The sequence below is a fragment of the Heptranchias perlo genome, chromosome 24, assembly GCF_035084215.1.
Source record: "Heptranchias perlo isolate sHepPer1 chromosome 24, sHepPer1.hap1, whole genome shotgun sequence".
Taxonomy (NCBI): domain Eukaryota; kingdom Metazoa; phylum Chordata; class Chondrichthyes; order Hexanchiformes; family Hexanchidae; genus Heptranchias; species Heptranchias perlo.
Window position 1 is genome coordinate 44,949,938 of NC_090348.1, and position 21,423 is coordinate 44,971,360.

The 21,423-nt window shown below is 43.1% G+C and overlaps 1 protein-coding gene across 4 annotated transcripts in view; it reads left to right on the forward strand.

Annotated features, from left to right (window-relative positions):
• The first annotated feature begins 642 nt into the window (after positions 1-642).
• LOC137341753 (peroxisomal succinyl-coenzyme A thioesterase-like) overlaps positions 643-21,423 on the forward strand; it is a 44,015-nt gene continuing 23,234 nt past the window's right edge. The window contains exons 1-5 of one of the 4 annotated variants that reach the window (XM_068005219.1): positions 644-800; positions 3,660-3,787; positions 6,617-6,817; positions 10,743-10,842; positions 14,909-15,099. In XM_068005219.1, coding sequence (XP_067861320.1) covers positions 3,694-3,787; positions 6,617-6,817; positions 10,743-10,842; positions 14,909-15,099 — 586 coding nt within the window. In that variant the 5' untranslated portion in view covers positions 644-800; positions 3,660-3,693. Of the gene's footprint in view, positions 801-3,541; positions 3,788-6,616; positions 6,818-10,742; positions 10,843-14,908; positions 15,100-21,423 lie in introns of those variants that run through there. The other 3 variants (XM_068005220.1, XM_068005221.1, XM_068005218.1) reach the window with 3 other exon arrangements.

Below are 21,423 nucleotides of genomic sequence, written 5' to 3' on the forward strand. Positions count from 1 at the left end.
ACACCACTATCCTTAAAAAAAAAACCTGTCTTGATATAGCGGTATTCACGACCTCAAGACATTCCAAAGTGCTTCACAGCCAATTAAGTGTGGTCACCGTTGTAATGTAGGAAACATGACAACCAATTTGCGCACAGCAAGCTCCCACAAATAGCAATGAGATAGTGACCAGATCATCTGTTTTAGGTGTTGGTTGACAGATAAACATTGGCCATGTCTCCCTTGCTCATTGTTTAGCGCCCTGGGGGCTTCAACATCCACCCCGAGAAGGCAGATTGCGCCTGGGGTTTAACGTCCCATCCGAAAGACGGCACCTCGGGGAGTGCGGCAGTCCCCCGGTGGGGTGTCAGCCTTAGATTAGGTGCCCAAGTTTCTGGAGTGGGACTCGACGCCACGACCTTTTGACTCAGAGGCGAGAGCCTTTCTAAGGGAACATTGTAATTCGATCGCCGGCCATTAACTCACCACATATCTCACCACCTTAAATCCACCTGCCAAGCCTCAGCGGCCCTTCCCTCGCGCGGTGGCGGAAACGCCTCCGCCCCACCAACGACCGCCGCTCGCGCTTTGGAACTTTCCACCGTTCCACGTCCCGCCGACTGAGCGCCTGCGCATTGAGCCGTCTTGTGGCCGCCTGTTGAGGAGGTGTCTTGGAGCTTCGCGTCGAGTGAACGAGGCCGAATTACTTTTAAGCTTTGTTTTTTTTTAAAATCTAAAAGTTCTAACTTTTTTTTTGTAAGACTCGCTAACTCATTTTGACGAAGTCATGACGGGCCTCAATCTTCCGTGTTCTGTGCAAGGTAAAGACTTCCTCTGTCCCCGGGGCTGGGCCGAGCTCAGCCTGTCGCTCAAGTGTGACCGCGGTCCCCTTTCTCTTCCGCCCCCACGCACAGAATTGGTGATGGACTGGGGTGGACAAATGTAAGAAGTCTTACAGCATCAGGTTATAGTCCAACAGCTTTATTTGAAATCACAAGCTTTCGCAGCTGTCCTCCTTGGTCACTCACCTGATGACTGTTGTCCGACTCCTGACATTGAGGCACAGAATTAACCAGTGCCTCCGATGTGCCGTTATCCGTGCATTCTCTCATATGGTGTTGCAAATGAGGTTGAAGAAGCAGATTCCAGTTCATTTAAACAAAGTAAAAACTGCAGATCTTGGAAAGAAATAACTTGTATTTTATATAGCACCTTTCGTGACCTCAGAAAGTCCCAAAGCGCTTTACAGCCAATACAGTGCGGAGATGTAGTCACTGTTGTAATGTAGGGAAATGCAGCAGTCAGCAAGGTCCCACAAACAGCAGATAACGACCTGATTAAACTGTTTTAGTGGTGTTGGATGAGGAATAAATATTGGCCAGGACAGGAGGGAGGGGAAATCCCCACTTTTTTTTTGAATAGTGCCCTGGGATCTTTTACGCCCACCTAAGAGGGTAGTTTTAATGTGTCATCTGAAAGTCGGCACCTCTGACAGTGCAACGCTCCCTCAGTACAGCACTAGAGTGTCAGCTGGAACTCAAGTCTCTGGAGTGGGACTTGAGAACCCACAACCTTCTGACTCAGAGGCACGAACGCTATCACCTGAGCCAAGGCTCACACCTTGAAACAAATCTGAAATAAAAACAGAAAATGCTTGAGACGTTCTGTAGGCCAGTCAGCATCTGTGCAGAGCACAGGTTAATGGTTTGGGTGTGGACTCTTGCTAAAAGATAAAAGGTGGACAGGCATGTTAATGGGAATTGAAAAATTGAGGGGTGGTGGGAAGAAAACAACAAACCCAGAGAGGAGTCATGAGTGGATTGACGTAACAAATTATCTCAGTCATGTAATAGCTAGAGGCGTAAAGACATTAAAGAAACAAAGTGTATGTAAATATCGATGAGAATGAGAGGCTTGGGGAAATGCGAGAAGATGGGAGAGATTGGTGTAGGGTATATAATAAACACAGGTTTAAAAGTGAGGATATAGTTCAAGACTGAATTTACTGAAGTGCTCAAGTCAGAGGGTTACAGGGTGCCTAGGAGCAAGATGAGATATTGTTCCTACATTGCAAGAATGACACCACTTCAGAAGTACTTCATTGCCTGTAAAGCGCTTTGGGATATCCTGAGGTCGTGAAAGGCGCTATATAAATGCAAGTCTTTCTTTCCAGAAGTTTTCATTGAGCTTTGTTGGAACAATGAACAAGGCCAATACCAGAGAGATCAGGTCGCTCAGGGTTGCACTTGTGGTCAGAACATAATTGTTCAGATAAGCAGTTACCTAATCTGCATTTGTAGAGGAGACTGCACCATGAATAGCAAATACAGTATAGTAGATTAGAGGAAGAATACGTAAATTGCTGCATCAAATCGAAGGAGTGTTTGGGGTTCTGGACAGTGGTGTGGGAGGAGGGGTTGTGATGCATTTCCTGCCTATGCATGAGAAGATGGCAGCTCTAAGTATGGGTGGTGGAAAAATGAACCAGGTGTAAGGAATGATCCCTCTGGAAAGCGGAGCGGAGAGGGGAGGGGAAGATGTGTTTGGGACCATGTTGTAGGTGGCAGAAATGGCAAAAGGTGATATAGTGAATGTGGAAGCTGGTGCGGTGGAAGGTGAGGATCCCGGGGGACGTTGTTATGGTTGTAAGAGGAGGGGGAAGGAGCCAGGGCAGAAGCATGAGAAATGGGACAGACCCAATCCAGGGCTCCATTGATCACCATAGAGGGAAATTCTCAGCTGAGGAAAAAGGAGAATAATTCAATGCTATGATTCAATGGATGATCCAGAGGCTTCGAGAATTTAGTGGTTGGTGGCTGAGAATAGGACAGTGGGAGGAAAGACATGGCTACGGAACCGGGGTCAGATACAGAATTGGGGAAGTTCATTATAAATGACAATTATAAATAATTCAGTGATTTTGAATACTTGCAGCATCACCATTGGTTCCATTCATTCATATCCATATCCACCATGGTTGAAGCACTTTGAGCAGAGGCATTTTTGCATGCTAACTGCTTGCAAAGATTAAGAATAGCATGAAGATTGAAAAGTATAGTTCACCATTCTTTGATAGTCACGTGACATGAATTGAGCCCTACTGTACTCTGGTCACATAACATGACCCTCACAATGCCATCTACCTGCTCAGTACCAATGGAAATGTTGCCGCCACTCACTGTTCTTAATATATAATAAATGTCAGTGCATTAGTGGTGGTAAAATTTCTTGTACTCTGGAAAGGTTGCGTCTCATGAATAGAAACTTCATAAAGGAGGTGAAAAGTTGTAAATGCTAGACTTGGATATCAAGCCAGGAGACCAATACTGGATCAATGTAGAGTGTAGAAGGGTGTACCAGGAGCACTGCCAGGCAGAACTTAGAATGAGATACAGAGGATTTCTCTTCTCATCAGATTTATGACAAAAAAAAAACTCTTCATTTGGTGTGATCATATTTTTCTGCTCTGGCAGTTCTGTTTAAAATGTGACCAAGAAGTTTGTACATAGGTTGCACATTTGGAGTTATTTATTTATGCACTAGAATTGTGTAACATTGTGTTGCAGATCTGCCAAAGGTGAATGGTGCTTGTGGAAAGTCAACATATAGAGCCAGAGCATTTGTAATTTTAATCATTATTGATAGATATTATTTTACTCTCATTTGGGATATTTTCACAGTTGCATTATTCTTGGCTGCACTGGCTACTAAGATATGAAATACTTTTGGATAACAAGACTCATCAGAGGCGGCTGTTTTAACCATATTAGCAACATGATGCTCTCCACTGGAAGACGGCACTCTTCGGGTACAATATTATACTGTATGGTCTTACTGTCATAGCCTTTTGGATTAAGTGCAGAATGCTGGATGGTATCTTTAATTGGTTTTTGAATAATATTTGTAATCTACTCGTCAATTATTTTGTATAATGTACGGTTTGCTGTTGTCCGTGCTGGAAAAGGCAGCACTGACAGAATACTGCTCTGGTTAAAATAATTCTTTTAAATCCCAATTTGCTGGAATTGCACTGTTGGGGTTCTACCACTACCAATGACAGTTGAGGAACTGCTGCTTAATAATCTCTCCTTCAACATAATAAATAGATCAAATTAATGAACCTGTGACAAAGTATTATAGTTACTACATCTATAAAAAGTAGGAATGAGAAAAGGCTGTTTTATTCCCTCTACAGCTTCCACAGACCAGGTATATTCGGCTCTGTTGTTTACTGTAATCACTTACACAGTATACTGAGGAGTTCTGCTAAATACTCCGATTCCCAAAAGCAGCAATCTGTCAAAGCTTCAGGATGTTAATTCAGCCCCCATTTCCCCTAATGTCTTCTCCAGACAGTATCATTCAACCCATCTCATACATCCATGAGGGTAAAATTTGACTTTGGTGGTAGTGCAAAATGAGCGACAGCTAATCAGCTGCCCATTTTACACCCGCAAAATGTTCTTTTCTAATTCTCCTCCAATTCTGGCCTCTTGCACATCCCCAATTTTAACTGCTTCACTATTGGTGGCTGTGCCTTCAGCTGCCTAGACCCTAAGCTCTGGAATTCCCTCCCTAAACCCCTCTACTTCTCCTTTAAGACGCTCCTTAAAACCTACTTCTTTGGCCATGCTTTTGGTCACCTGTCCTAATATCTCCTTATGTGGCTTGATGTCAAATTTTGTTTGATAATCGCTCCTGTGAAGAGCCCTGGGACGCTTTACTACATTAAAGGTGCATTATAAATTCAAGTTGTTTTCCATTGAAGTGTTTTAGAGGAGCATGTGAATAAAGTGTTATAGATAACTAGAAAAGGATTTGGTTCTGAAAATTTTAGCAGAACTCAAAGTGGATAAATCATTGTGTTGAGAAAAGCTATGGAGGAGATAGCAGAGATTCTGACCACAAATTTTCAATCCTCAGATAGGAATCCTCAGAAGGGTAATCAATATAGCATTCCTGTTCACTAAGGGAGAGTAGGATAAACAGGCTAATTATGGATCAGTTAGGCTCACATCTTAGAATCCATGATTTTAGATCAAAGTAGTCAGCATTTAGGAATACATAGGATAATCAAGGATAGCCTTGTCTTAGTTAAGAGAGCTTTTTGAATAAGTGGCTGGTTGTATAGTTAAAGGGAATGCAGAAGATGTGGTTTAAATAGATTTTCAGAAGGCACTCAATAAGGTGTCTCACAGAAGGCTTGTTACAAAAATCATGGGATCGGGTAGAAAGTAGATTGGCAGACAGGAAATAAAGCATTTGGGTTAATGGGTGTTACTCAGATTGGAGAAGTTTTGGAAGTGATGTACCATAGAAGTCAGTGCTGGCTAAAGCATGATTTAGACTTGGGCATAGGCAGTGCAGTATTGAAATGATCCGACTACAGGGGCTTGTCAAACGGTAAGGAGGGCTGTAGTAAACAAAAACTTAAGGAGAATATAGACAGTGGAATGGGCAGACAGGTGGTAGCTGGAATTTAATACGAGAAGTGTGAGATAATCTTGAGAGGCGATCTTATTGAAACATATAAGATTGTGAAGGGTCTTGATCGGGTGGATGCAGTAAGGATGTTCCCAAACATGGGTGAAACTAGAACTAGGGGGCATAATCTTAGAATAAGGGGCTGCTCTTTCAAAACTGAGATGAGGAGAAACTTCTTCACTCAGAGGGTGGTAGGTCTGTGGAATTTGCTGCCCCAGGAAGCTGTGGAAGCTACATCATTAGATAAATTTAAAACAGAAATAGACAGTTTCCTAGAAGTAAAGGGAATTAGGGGTTATGGGGAGCGGGCAGGAAATTGGACATGAAGCTGAGTTCGGATCGGTCAATGCCCTGTGGGTGGCGGAGAGGGCCCAGGGGCTATGTGGCCGGGTCCTGCTCCGACTTCTTGTGTTCTTTAGATTTGTGGTTGGGATCAGATCAGCCATGATCTTATTGAATGGCGGAGCAGGCTCGAGGGGCCGATTGGCCTACTCCTGCTCCAATTTCTTATGTTCTTATGTTCTTATAATGCATTTTGCTAAGAAAAACAAGGACTGAGATATACAATCAGTTGTGATGCTGAAAAATGTCGAAGAGCTGAGAGACTAGCAGTGCCAATAGATAATTCATTGAAAGTCATTAAAAAGGCTAGTAGCATTTTGTATAGCCTATATGAGCAAAGAGGTAATACATTTGTGCAAGACAATAGTTAAACCATAGTTAGGGTACAGTGAGCAGTTTTGGGGACCCCATTATAGAACAGACATTGAAGCTATAGAGAGCATAGAGCTTAGATTCACCAAGATTTTACTAGGAAATAAGGGGCTAGAAAGTGCTAGCTAGTCACATGCAGGCCATTCCCAAGCTTACTGAACTGAAACAGCAAATTATAATGTTATTTTTTAACTTTCTCTGACTCTTTGTGCTCTGTTGCGGCTCTTTCGACATTGCTGATTAGATTATCGCCTGTACCACACACATTATTACCATATTGTAGGATCAGATTTGATTGAATTGTTTTAATTAATTTTATTTAGCTGATTTCAAAATCTATCCTATACATCAGGAGATGAGTAACTTTTAAAATTTGTTTTCCAGTACGAGAGTATACATGGATATGCCTGTATGCACTAATTTGTTCTTTTAAATCTAGGTTCTGTGAGAAGATACAGTGTGACACCCCTGATTAAAGCAGAGCCAATAAGGGGACTTGTGGATGACCCAATCAAACTTGAGGTGGTACATTTAGTACCAAACCAACCAGTCACATTGTACTCGAGGCTGCAGTCTGAGGACTCTGATTGGTGGGAGGCATATGCCCACTATGTCAGTGATTCAGAGGGGATTGTCCGAGGTTTGTACAAATAAGTTACACTATGCAACTGAAACCCTTCATGGTCTTTACAAAGTAAAAGCACAAAATGCTAGAAATACAGAGACTCTTGAAGAAAAGGCAGGCCTTTCTATTTAATATGCTGACTAACCTATTGTGCCCTTCCTATTTGTGTGTGTATTAGAAGGGTGGTAATGGTATTTGGAGAAACTACCATTACCATGTGGCCTAATGAAGTTTTAAATATTCTGATAATTCTTAATCACAGGATCTGAAGTTATACACTTTAATATTCAACTCCATTCGTAGTGTGTGGACGTATACATTGCCTTCCTCTTTCCTTTAAGACCTTTCTTGAAACCCAACTCATTGATTAAGTCTTTGGTTATACCTCCTAACATCTCCTCCTTTGCCTTAGGCACATAGGAACAGGAAGGAGTAGGCCAATCAGCCCCTTAAGCCTGTTCCGCCATTCAATTAGATTATGGCTGAACTCCATTTAGCTGCCTTTGTTCCATGTTACTTGATACCTGTACCCAACTAAAATCTATCAATCTCTTGAAAATTTCAAGTCAACCAGCATCCACAGCCTTTTGGGGGAGTGAGTTCCATATTTCCACTACCCTTTGCGCAAAAAAATGCTTCCTGATATTACTCCTGAATGGTCTAGCTCTAATTTTAAGATTGCACCACCTTGTTCTGGATTGCTCCACCTTGTTCCCCACCAGAGGAAATAGCTTTTCTGTACCTACTCTATCAAATCCTTTTATCATTTTAAGCACCTAGATTAGATCACAGCTCAAACTTCTAAACTCAAGGGAATACAAGTCAAGTTTATGCAACCTAACCTCATAATTGAACCCCTTAAACCCTGGTACCATTCTGGTGAATCTTTCTTGAGGTTTGGTCTCCAAAACTGAACACAGTACTCTAGATAGAGTCTGACCAAAGTTCTGTACAACTGAAGCATCAGCTCCTCACTTTTAAATTTCAACTCCCTTGATACAAAGGCCAACAATCAATCCATGAGCCTTTTTGATTACTTTTTATACCTGTGTACTAGCTTTTTGTGATGTGTACATGGGCACCTAAATTCTCAGCTCCTAGTCTCTCACCATTAAGAAAATATTCTGATTTGTAGTTCTTGGATCCAAAGTGGATGACCTCACACTTCCCTCTATTGAGCTCAATCTGCCATGGTTTCGCCCACTCACTTAGTCTGTCTTTGTCCCTTTGTAAATTCCTGCTCCCATCCGCACAACTTAGTGTGCCTCCTAACTTCGTGTCAACTGCAAACTTGGATATACAACTCTCCATTCCCTCATCCAAGTCATTAATATATATGGTGAAATACTGATGCCCGAGTACAGATCCCTGGAGACCACCACTCGTCATATCCCGCCAATCAGAAAACATTCCCTTCATCTCTACTCTCTTCCTATCTTCCAACTAATTATCAACCCATGTCACGAGATTGTCTCCAATTCCGTGCACTCTCATTTTTGCTAATAATCTCTTGTGTGGAACCTCGTCAAATGCCATCTGGAAGTCCATAGAGACAACATGTGTAGACACTCCCCGATCCACCATGTTAGTGATCTCCTTATACAATTCAGCTAGATTAGTCAGACATGACCGTCCCTTCCCAAATCCATGCGGACTCTCTTTGATCAACTGATACCTGTCCAAATAATCAGTCACTTTGTCACTGATGATAGATTCCAGTTGATGTTAAACTGATAGGTCTGTAGTTACTTAGTTTCTCCCTCCCATCCTTTTTAAATAATGAAGTGACATTTGTAATTGTGGTTATGTATCATATCAAATACTTCCCACTGTAGGTTTATTAATTAACAGTTCTGCCCATTTTACTGTTGTAAATTCATTTTTTGCCTTACTTAAATTTAAAACCTTAGTTTGTGACTCTCTTCTCCCCCTAATATCAAATTCAATCATATGGTCACTATTTGCAAAATGCTGCCTTACCAACAGATTGTTAACTAATTCTGGTTCATTAAATTCTCTGCACTAAATCCAGTACTGCCTGTTCCCATGTCAATTCTAAAACATATTGTTCTAGAAAACTGTCCGGAATAGATTGTAAAAATTCTTTGCCTTTACTACTTGTGTTGTTCTGCTTCTCCCAGTCTATGTGAAAATTAAAATCTCCCATTATAACTGCATTGTTTTTGCTACTTGCTTCCCTGATCTCTGTATGCACCACCACATCACTCCTATCAGGAGGTTTGTACACAACTCCTACCACAGGCTTGCATCCTTTACTGTTCCTTAACTCTACCCATAGTGTTTCCACTGCCCGGTCGCGCTTACTAAAATCCCTCCTTTCTACTGTGGTGATTGTGTCTCATCAATATTGCCACTCCCTCTCCTTTTCCAATTTTCCTATCCTTTCTAATGATGCTATCGCCTGGAATATTTAGTGCTCAATCATGCTCTGGTTGTAGCCAGATCTCTAATGGCTACTACAGCATACCCTTTAAGCTGAATTTGTGCTTCAGACTCACTTGTTTTATTTCTTTTGCTTTGTGCATTCATTTATAGAACTCTTATCTGGGTAACTGCCCTGACCTTGCCCATAATTCCTGCTGGTTTTTTTCTCACACTTTTTGACTTGCATTGTAGATTTTCCCTCCCACCACCCTAATTGAGCTTGGCATCCACTTTTTCATTATACTTCTGAAATACTTGCTATCTGAATGCATGCTGCTGTTGCAGTTTGTCTGAATCACTTTACTCCCCATTTGTTTCAAGCTGAGCTCTCAGCATACTACAGTACAGTTTAATTCATAGAATATCATACAGCTTTGCACTTTACAAAATTATAAATAGTTTAGTAACCTCCAGTACCATAGTTTCACATCTACCGTTTTGGCATCTAAGTTTCAAGTAACCAACCGTCTGTGCTGCCCAATGACACTGACCGAATTCACTTATTGTCATCTTCGTTGAACTTGGATTGTTCAGGCTGGCTTCCTCAATTTGTTCCTTCTTTGCTAATACTGCTGGCTCTTAAGACTCTCTCCCTCTCTAGGCTGCTGCCAGGGCTCTCCCTTTCTGGGTTCTGCCAGTTGTTCCTCACAAAGCGCCTGGCTTCTCTGTGGCCCAGGTATACTGCTATTCAATCTCAGTCACACTCTTCTGTCCCTATTCTGTTCTACTCTCCACCTCACTGTTTCATACACTTCCCTTACCATGAGTTTCATTGGGTCTTCTGCACTGTCTTGTGCTTCCATCCCCCAATTCAGTCTTAATATCTTTTTCACTGGTTCCTGGTCTCCTGCCTTTAGCTTTTGTTTCTTTGAATGGCTTCTTGGCCTTTTTTGGTTTCCTGTCCTGAATGCTCTCCTGCACTTTCACTGTAGCCCCATTTGTATCTTTTTCTGTTCATTTTTACTGCTGTTTTTTTTTTGTATGTGTACTTTCTCCCTGACTTTCATGTTGCAAAGATGCACATCATCTGCCTCTGTCCTCCTTTTAGTTGATTCTGGCTAGCAGACTTTTTTTCTCTCAGGCTTTTCCTGCACTGACATGATATGGTAGTCAGGATTGCTGTCACAACCTGCAAGAGTAAAATAGGGAGAAATTAGACAAGAGTAATTTGAACTAAAAAATCACACACAATCTAAATATCTTCACCTAGTGAGCCTTGTAGTGAATTTAAGCTACAAGGGAGGTAAAGGAGAAAACTTTTCACTGAAATTGTCAATCTGATTGATTCCAAGCCAATTCAAGAAGAGAAATTTGTCTCTATTGATTATATAACCTTTAAATTTTATAATATTTGATACATTCCTTATGTTTAGAAAAGTGCGATTACAAAAGAAATTGTTCATATGAACGGTATTCAGTATCTAGCTTTTCATCTGGATAGAAGTGTTGCTAGCAGAAGCCTGCAGTAAATTTCCTTTAATGGTATTGTTCACAGTTACCAGAGATAAGTCATTGGGAGGCACTTACACTGGCCAGGAACCGATGGGCTTAATATGGAGCATGAAACCTGTACCTGGTAGTCGTCCTGGAATAAGGTACAACTTTTTTCTTTAAACGCTGTGGACTTTAATCTGTTAAAAGATAGGGGACTGCTTACTTTTGCTTTTATATCTGTGTGGTTTTTTTATTAGTTTTTTTGAAGCAAATGGGCCTGTGGTCATTTCTTTATACAATTTGGAAGAAAATACTTTCCCTCCCTGCTTGCTCCTGTTTGTCCCCGTTTTATTTTTACTTCCATTGGTAATCTCCATATGAGTATTATAAAAACAAAAATCCTATTTTTGTGAATTTCACAATCATTAAGTTCACTAAGAAATGGAACAGTTTTGCAGTTTGAAGCTCGCTCTACTCAGCCTAAATATTGTACTTCAATCCCAACTCCAGAAAACCCCCTAGTATACCAGTTTATCATTTTTTTGATTTTCCACAGTAATCATTCTGCGTTCCTTCTGAGGTGAGCTGACCATACGTGGGTAGTTTTATGTTGTGGGCCCTGCCCACTCAGAACATGATTGTCTTAAATGAAGAGAGTTTGGGCAGACTCAATCAATAGATAGAGGAGCCTGGGTTGGATTTAAATCCTGGTGCTAGAGGTAAAAGGTCAGTGTTGTCATTGTTTGGGATCTTTTGACAATTTTTTTCAAAGAAAGGATTTTGGGGGCGGGGGGGGGGGAGAAAAGGTACTTTATTTTAAAGTACTTGTGTTTTAATGCATAGTGTATTTCTGCAAGAAAAAAAGGGGGTCTGTGACAGTAGGTAAATAAAATGCAGATAAGCTATCTTTGATGTTCCCTCATAGACTGCAAATAATAAGCAATTGTCTCAATAATCAAAAAATACCTCACATCCATTGTACTGGAAGGTTTTTATTCTCCCTGGCTGTGACCAGTCAGAAATAAAGCAGTTACAAGTACTGGCAGGCAGTCAATGTTTTGGAACGGGCAGTCAGGCAGCAAAAGGTTTCAACCAACGTCCCAGACTCTTCCATTACCATCCCTGGGTATGTCCTGTCCCACCGGCAGGACGGACCGACCGACCAGAGGTGGCGGTGCAGTGATATACAGTCAGGAGGGAGTGGCCCTGGGAGTCCTCAACATTGACTCCGGACCCCATGAAATCTCATGGCATCAGGTCAAATAGGCAAGGAAACCATCTGCTGATTACCACGTACTGTCCTCCCTCAGCTGACGAATCAGCCTTCCTCCATGTTGAGCACCACTTGGAGGAAGCACTGAGGGTAGCTAGGGCACAGAACGTACTCTGGTGGGGGGGCTTCAATGTCCATCACCAAGAGTGGCTCGGTAGCACCACTATTGACCGAGCTGGCCGAGTCCTTGAAGGACATAGCTGCCAGACTGGGCCTGCAGCAGGTGGTGAGCGAACCAACACGAGGGAAAAACCTACTTGACCTTGTCCTCACCAATCTACCTGTCGCAGATGCATCTGTCCATGACAGTATTGGTAGAAGTGAACACCGCACAGTCCTCGTGAAGACGATGTCCCGACTTCGCATTGAGGACACCATCCAACGTGTTGTGTGGCACCAGCACCGTGCTAAATGGGATAGATTCAGAATAGATCTAGCAGCTCAAAACTGGGCATCCATGAGGCGCTGTGGGCCATCAGCAGCAGCAGAATTGTATTCCAGCACAATCTGTAACCTCATGGCCTGGCATATTCCTCACTCTACCATTACCAACAAGCCAGGGGATCAACCCTGGTTCAATGAGAAGTGTGGAAGAGCATGCCAGGAGCAGCACCAGGCATACCTAAAAATGAAGTGCTAACCTGGTGAAGCTACAACTCAGGACTACATGCATGCTAAACAGTGGAAGCATCATGCTATAGGCAGAGCTGGGCAAAAATTTGGCAGATGGAATATAATGTGGGAAAATGTGAAGTCATCCACTTTGGGAGGAAAAATAAAAAAGCAAAATATTATTTGAATGGAGAAATACTACAAAATGCTGCGGTACAGAGGGATCTGGGTGTCCTCGTAAATGAAACACAAAATGTTAACATACAAGTGCAGCAGGTAATCGGAAGGCAAACGGAATATTGGCATTTATTTCTAGGGGGATGGAGTATAAAAGCAGGGAAGTCATGCTCCAACTGTACATGGTGCTGGTGAGACCACACCTGGAGTACTGCGTACAGTTCTGGTGCCCTTATTTAAGGAAGGACATACTTGCAATGGAGGCAGTTCAGAGAAAGTTCACTAGGTTGATTCCGGTATGGAAAGGTTGTCTTATGAGGAAAGATTGAACAGGTTGGGTCTATACTCATTGGAGTTTAGAAGAATGAAAGGAGATCTTATTGAAACATACAAGATTCTGAGGGGACTCGATAGGGTAGATGCTGAGAGGATGTTACCCCTCATGAGGGAATCTAAAACTAGGGGGCATAGTCTCAGAATAAGGAGTCACCTGTTTAAGACGGAAATAAGGGGGAATTTCTTCTCCTAGAGGGTCGTGACTCTTTGGAATTCTTGACCCCAAAAAGCTGTGGAGGCTGCGTCATTGAATACATTCAAGGCTGAGTTAGACAAAGGATATGGGGAAAGGGCAGTAAAGTGGATTTGAGGTAAAAATCAGATCAGCCATGATCTCATTGAATGGCGGAGCAGGCTCGAGGGGCCGAATGGCCTACTCCTGCTCCTATCTCTTATGGTCTAAGCGATTCCACAGCCAACGGATCAGATCAAAGCTCTGCAGTCCTGCCTTATCCAGTTGTGAATGGTGTTGGGCAATTAAACAACTAATGGGAGGAGGAGGCTCTGTAAACATCCCCATCCTCAATGATGGCGGAGTCCAGCACGTGAGTGTAAAAGACAAGGCTGAAGCGTATGTACAATAGACACAAATATCCGGTTCAGGTCAGAAGGGAGTACAATTGTTAACATATCTGGGTTATGCTATTGCACAAGTAAATATTGGGCAGCGTGAATCAACTCCCATAAAAGTAAGACACTTGGACCGTTTATGGGAGCGACTGATGCCAGTGAATCCATGAAGGTATCTACAGCTGACCTAAAGTCATAACCATATTTAACTCACTGCACTACCCAGTCTTCCTTTTCTATTTTGATATCTGAAAAAGGAATTAAATCCTAGTTGTTGGTCCTTGATTATTTGATGATTACTTTGCAGCACAAGAATTTTGTGCCTGCCTAGCCTTAACTCATAATTTTCCAAGTAAGTCAAAGCAAAGAATTAAAAAACCTCCAAAGCAGCCAGTTATGGTAGTGAGTAGCTAAAATCTTATAGACCAAGAAGATCTTGGGTTCAACCCCTTGTCCATGAAAAGTTAGCTGATCTTGCCCTGGGCAAACAGTAGGAGTGTTACAGTTCGCCTCAGTGTCATTGCTTAGAGAGAGTAAATCGTCTGTGATTCTTAGAGCTGTTCACATTCCAGTGATCACTGCTAGAAAGTACCCATATATGGACATCAGGGGGGTGATTTTAAGAGGCAAATGCGGGCGCAGGGGGGTGGGGGCTCCGAAAATTGCGCAAATCACGTTCGGGTTCGGAAGCTGGCTGCAACCCGCCAGCTTCTGTGTTTCCCAGGGACCCACCTGTGCGCGTGCGGGCGACCCGAAAACGGAGGTCCTGCCGGCAATTAAAGCCGGTGAGATGACAGTTAAAGAGCCTCATTGAGGTATTTAAGGTAATTTACCTGTGACAGATGAAGGGATTAGAAAGATTTTTAAACTTACCTGGGCGGCTTGCCCACCGCTCTGATTCACGCCTGGGCCGGATCAGGGAAAAAGAAACTAAATACATTAGTGGCAAACTTATTTGCAAACTTATATTGGCATCACTGTGGCTGCCGGCAGCTCTCCGCTGCAGCAGCTCTCGGAGGTCTGCTGTAGCCACTCTCCAGCCCCATGGGACGTGGACTCCTCTATTGAGGCCAGGAGCCCGCCCGAATTATAGAAATGGCTCCGAGGCCAGAAAATCACCTGCAGTCAGGGGCACATTTTTGTGGTAGGCGAAAGCCCCAATTCCACTAAACAGGAAAATGTATGCAATCACATTCTTAATTCTATCTTGACTTTTAGCAGTAGGTTATAATCCCTGCATATGTCAATTTGCCTTTTAGGCTGAGGAAGAAGGATGTGACGGTCCCATTTTTGGTAACCCTTTCTGTGTATGATGGATGCATTGCCAGTGATTTTGACAAGGAGACAGCAGTGGCGTTAATTGTATTAGAACGTTTCTATATGGCCCCAGGCATCACCAGGTTAGAGCTCAACGAGGGTCGTGTTATTGGAACAATGTTCTTTCCACCAGGTAATGGGGAGCTATATTGCAAAATGATATGGCGATTATGTTTCACTGTATTTATCTTTGTTTCTTTTGCATCCAGCATGCCATGGATCATTCTGCAGTTATGACTTTTTCTCAATCCTTTCCCAATGCCTTTCTATATCTGGTCACTAACGGGCATAACTTTCTCTCCTTTTCCAGGCAGATAGCTTAGTTTAATGTCTCATCCAAATGGCAACATCACTGGTTATACAATGCTCTCTCTGTACTGTTGGCCTAGAATTTTCAATCTTTTGATTTGGGAGGTCATAAATGTGATCTCCTCACATTTTCCACCACTCTGTGGTGCTTTTGATGCACTAGGTTGAGCCGCTCACTATTTTGCAGTTTTGTCAGTATTGTTCATGCTCCCGTGAAAAATCACGGCCTGTTTGGTTGAAGGTGTGTTCATCTGATGAATATTCTAAGGTATACACCTAAGGTATAAGGTGAGAAAGCTTTGTTCATCTCTGGGACCTGTGTTCAAATATTGTACTAAATTAAAAGTCTTATTTTTTTAGTGACTATTAAAGGAGATTTAAGGTCAAGTTGGACTCTTCAGAATTTTATTTGTCAAGTTTTTGTAGAAATCTCAATTATTTTTTTTAAACCACGTGGATACCTTGTTAAGCTTCTCTGGTAATGTCACTGTGGGAAACTGCTCAAGCTGAGACTTCAGACAAGCCTGAGAACTAACCTGGAGCCACGCAATTCAAGGAAAACGTGCTATCAACTGAGAAATCTGCACGCCGAAATGTGATTTTTCCCAGGATCAAACGGCTCTCGAGATGGTCCAAAATTGCCCTGGCTATTTCCTATGGATCCACTCTGGGATACACAGGCAATCCTTGTCAGTGATGTCATTGGAGCAGCCTAGCAGGGAGGGGGACCTGACTTGAGAGTCCCTATGGGGTTAGGATGATTGGCATGTTTACATAAACCAAATAAAATTATACAACAACTAAGATAATGCAATACAACATCAAAGTTGAAAAGAGTAAAACAGAAGCCAGGTAAGTCAAAATGAAATGATTAGGAGTGCCAAGTTTGGGTTTTAAAAGCTTCGGAGGATTATAGGAGGAAGGAAGGATTGGGGTTGGGGGGGGGGGGGGGGCGGTGGGGCAAGGACTTCCAAAGCTTTGAGGTCCTGGGAAATGGAGAGTTAGGAGGCTTTGTGATGAGTCTTCATTTCTACACACCGGGGATGTAGAGAAGAGGAAGAATGTGTAGGAAGGTCTATTTGAAGCTTAGAAGGATCAAAAGAGGAAATCCCAATGTTTTCAGAAAACCAGAGACTATATTAGTAGCAATAAAAGAGAAAGACAAGAAAGTTTGCGTGTGCGAGGGAAAGATGGACAGGGGCAACAGTTGTTAGTAGAACAGTACTGAAGGCCTGGATGGACTTTGGGCTTTATAGAGAGGTCAAGGATCATGGGAGCTGTTGAGTTAAACTTGGGAAAAGACATTAAAAAAAATTATGCCTTCGAAGAATTGAAACAAACAAGATTTCTATTGCACCATTGAGGGGCATAGAGGAGATCAAGATGTAGTGATTCAGCCATTGCACTGTAAAAGCTGGCAGTTGTGAGCACTGAGGGCATGCAATCCGTAGGAGATTGATCTAAGGAGGAGGTTATTGATATGAGGAAAGAATGGAGTGGAAGAGAGGACAGAACACTAAATTAATGGAAAAATAGTTGGAAGATGAGCCATGAGCAAGAGCACAAATATTGACTTCAGAAGAAACATCGTAGCCAAGAGAATACAATTGTAAGTCCATGTGCTAACTTGATTAGTATACAGTGCCATACTTTGCTGTGGATATCTCCAAACCCTTTGACAAAGATGGTTAATTCATCAAAGTGTTCAAGAGGAGGTTTCCAGAGCTGCATAATGTAGGCACCAAATGGAATGGCCATGCTGAAAACTATACTGGGAATTGTGGATTCGGTGAGATTATTATTTTACAGTATAAAAAACAAAAAGTACGCTTCTTTGATTTTCCTTCCCTTTTAAAAAGTCACTTTTTTAAGTTCCCAATCCAAGTATTTGTAATAGAATCTCTGTGATAAGCAGTCAGACCAACCTACTGCCAGTGATGAAGCCGTACAAATATAGGATTGTGGAGTAATTTGAGAAAGTGACTGAACGAGTATTTCTTAATCTTTATTACATTTTTGGTTGTATCAAGATAAGAGATGCAATGAAATAGAACACTTTCGTTTTTCATCATGTCAACATTGAGAACACTCAGATCAGATACAGCAGAGCCATTTGCAGAGTAATGCACCCATTGCTATACCACACTGATATGCCTAATCCCAATTTTAAAAGGACGCTCTACTTGTACCAATGTGACATTTCCATTGCTGATATTTTATGGCCTCTCTTGCATTAAATTAATTTGCAGCCTCACTCAATTTGTATTAAGTTATGGGCACTTTTTTTGCTGGAGCTTGATTCCATTAGGAATTGCACTGCAATTAGTTTCTGAAGGAGCCTTTCAAGGGGGGAACCTTTGAATATGGACATATATAAAAGGGAATTCATATTTATGCAAAGAGAACAGTGTTTAGGATACAGGTTTGATTTTTCTTGAAAAAGATGGTCAGTGTGTTAGGCTATAAATTTAAAACCCTTTTCCTCTTCAAATTGCTCCGTGGACTCACTCAGCCCTACTTCCCCAGACTGCTTTCCCTACCAAATAATTTAGTCTTCTAATTCTGGCCTTATTGTGCATCCCACTCCCTTCACCCCGCAGTTGGTGGCAGAGCTTATAACCGTCTTAGGCCCTGCTCACTGGAACTCTCCCTAAACTCTTCCATAGAGTCATAGAGTTATACAGCACGGATAGAGGCCCTTCAGCCCATCGTGTCCGCGCCGGCCATCAAGCCCAGTCTAATCTAATCCCATATTCCAGCATTTGGTCCGTAGCCTTGTATGCTATGGCATTTCAAGTGCTCATCCAAATGCTTCTTGAATGTTGTGAGGGTTCCTGCCTCCACAACCCTTTCAGGCAGTGAGTTCCAGACTCCAACCACCCTCTGGGTGAAAAAGTTCTTTCTCAAATCCCCTCTAAACCTCCTGCCTTTTACCTTGAATCTATGCCCCCTTGTTATAGAACCCTCAACGAATGGAAAAAGCTCCTTCGTATCCATCCTATCTATGCCCCTCATAATTTTGTACACCTCAATCATGTCCCCCCTCAGCCTCCTCTGCTCCAAGGAAAACAAACCCAATCTTCCCAGTCTCTCTTCATAGCTGAAGCGCGCCAGCCCTGGTAACATCCTGGTGAATCTCCTCTGCACCCTCTCCAAAGCGATCACATCCTTCCTGTAGTGCGGCGACCAGAACTGCACACAGTACTCCAGCTGTGGCCTAACCAGTGTTTTATACAGCTCCATCATAACCTCCTTGCTCTTATATTCTATGCCTCGGCTAATAAAGGCAAGTATCCCATATGCCTTCTTTACCACCTTATCTACCTGTTCCGCTACCTTCAGGGATCTGTGAACTTGCACACCAAGATCCCTCTGACCCTCTGTCTTGCCTAGGGTCTTCCCATTCATTGTGTATTCCCTTGCCTTGTTAGTCCCTCCAAAGTGCATCACCTCGCACTTTTCCGGGTTAAATTCCATTTGCCACTGTTCCGCCCATCTGACCAACCCATCTGTATCGTCCTGCAGACTGAGGCTATCCTCCTCGCTATTTACCACCCTACCAATTTTTGTATCATCAGCGAACTTACTGATCATACCTTTTGTGACTGGCCACAGGCTTCCAGTCACAAAAACAACCTTCGACCATCACCCTCTGCCTTCTGCCACTAAGCCAGTTTTGTATCCAAAGTGCCAAGGCACCCTGGATTCCATGGGCTCGTACCTTCTTGACCAGTCTCCTGTGCGGGACTTTATCGAAGGCCTTACTGAAATCCATGTATACCACATCCACTGCGTTACCCTCATCCACACGCCTAGTCACCCCCTCAAAAAATTCAATCAAATTAGTCAGACATGATCTTCCCTTGACAAAGCCATGTTGACTATCCCTGATTAATCCTTGCTTCTCCAAGTGGAGACTAATTTTGTCCTTCAGAATTTTTTCCAATAATTTTCCTACCACTGATGTTAGGCTCACTGGCCTGTAGTTCCCCGGTTTTTCCCTACTCCCCTTCTTGAATAATGGTATTACATTAGCGGTTCTCCAGTCCTCTGGCACATCCCCTGTGGCCAGAGAGGTTCTGAATATATGTGTCAGAGCCCCCGCAATCTCCTCCTTTGCCTCACACAGTAGCCTGGGATACATTTCATCCGGGCCTGGGGATTTATCCATTTTTAGGCCTGCTAAAACCGCCAATACCTCCTCCCGCTCGATGTTAATATGTTCGAGTATATCACAGTCCCCCTGCCGTATTTCTATGTCTACATCGTCCTTCTCCATAGTGAAAACAGATGCAAAAAATTCATTTAGAACCCCTCCTACATCTGCCGGCTCCACACACAGATTGCCATTTTTGTCCCTAATGGGCTCTATTTTTTCCCTAGTCATCCTCTTACCCTTAATATACTTATAAAACATCTTAGGATTTTCCTTTATTTTGCTCGCCAGTGTTATTTCATGGCCCCTCCTTGATCTCCTAATTTCTTTTTTAAGTATCCCCCTGCACTTTTTGTACTCCTCTAGGGCTTCCTCCGTCTTTAGCCTTTTGTATCTGCCAAAAGCCCTCCTTTTTTTCCTAATCCATTCTCGTATATCCCCTGACATCCAAGGTTCCCTGGAGTTCTTGGAACCACCCTTGACCTTTACGGGAACATGTTGCCATTGTATGGTCTCAATCTCCCTTCTGAAAGACTCCCATTGCTCCGATGCGGATTTTCCTACAAGCAGCTGATCCCAGTCCATTTTGGCCAGATCCTGCCTTATCCTATTAAAATCGGCCTTCCCCCAATTTAGAACCTTTATTTCCGGCCCCTCCCTGTCCTTTTCCATGACCACCTTAAATCTCACCAAATTATGGTCACTGTCACCAAAGTGCTCACCTACTAGCACTTCTTCCACTTGGCCGGCCACATTCCCTAGAATTAGGTCCAGTACCGCCCCCTCTCTTGTAGGACTTTCTACATGCTGGCTCAAAAAGCTCTCCTGGATGCACGTTAAGAATTTTGTACCCTCTAAGCCTTTTACACTCCGAGTATCCCAGTTAATATTGGGGAAGTTGAAATCCCCCACTATTATTACCCTATTATTTGCACAATTTTCTGAGATTTGCCTACATATCTGTTCCTCTATCTCCCCCTGACTGTTTGGGGGCCGAGAGTACACTCCCATCAAAGTGCTTGCCCCCTTTTTGTTTTTAAGCTCCACCCATATGGCCTCATTAGAGGAACCTGCTAATATATCATCCCTCCTTATGGCAGTAATTGATTCTTTAATTAATATTGCGACCCCCCTCCTCTTATACCTCCCCCTCTGTCTCGCCTGAAGATTCTGTACCCCGGAATATTGAGCTGCCAGTCTTGCCCCTCCCTCAACCATGTCTCTGTGACAGCAACAATATCATACTCCCATGTGTTTATCAACACCTTCAGTTCATCCACCTTATTTGCAAGACTCCTTGCATTAAAATAGATGCCATCCAGCCTTGCTCTTACATATTTGCCCTGTCTTCCAAGCGGACTTGTTTTTTTCTCAATATTTGGCTGCACATCACCCCCTATTGTAGCTCCACTCTGTATCCCATCCCCCCCCCCCCCCCCAAGTTAGTTTAAACCCCCCCAACAGTGCTAGCAAACCTCCCTGCAAGGATATTTGTCCCGCTCTGGTTCAGATGCAACCCGTCCGACTTGTACAAGTCCCACCTTCCCCAGAAGCAGGCCCAGTGATCCAGGAAACTGAAACCCTCCCTCCTGCACCAACTCTTTAGCCACGCATTCATCTGTTCTATCCTCCTATTTCTATACTCACTAGCCCGTGGCACTGGGAGTAATCCAGAGATTACAACCTTTGAGGTCCTGCTCTTTAATCTGCTACCTAGCTCCCTAAATTCTTGATGCAGGACCTCATCTCCCTTCCTACCTATGTCGTTGGTCCCAATGTGGACCACGACCTCTGCCTGCTCCCGCTCCCCCTCCCCCTTGAGAATGCCCTGAAGCCACTCAGTGACATCCATGACCCTGGCACCAGGGAGGCAACAAACCATCCTGGAGTCACGTTTACGGCCACAGAAACGCCTGTCTGTTCCCCTTACGATAGAATCCCCTACCACTATAGCTCTTCCACTCTTTTTCCTCCCAGCCTGTGCAGCAGAGC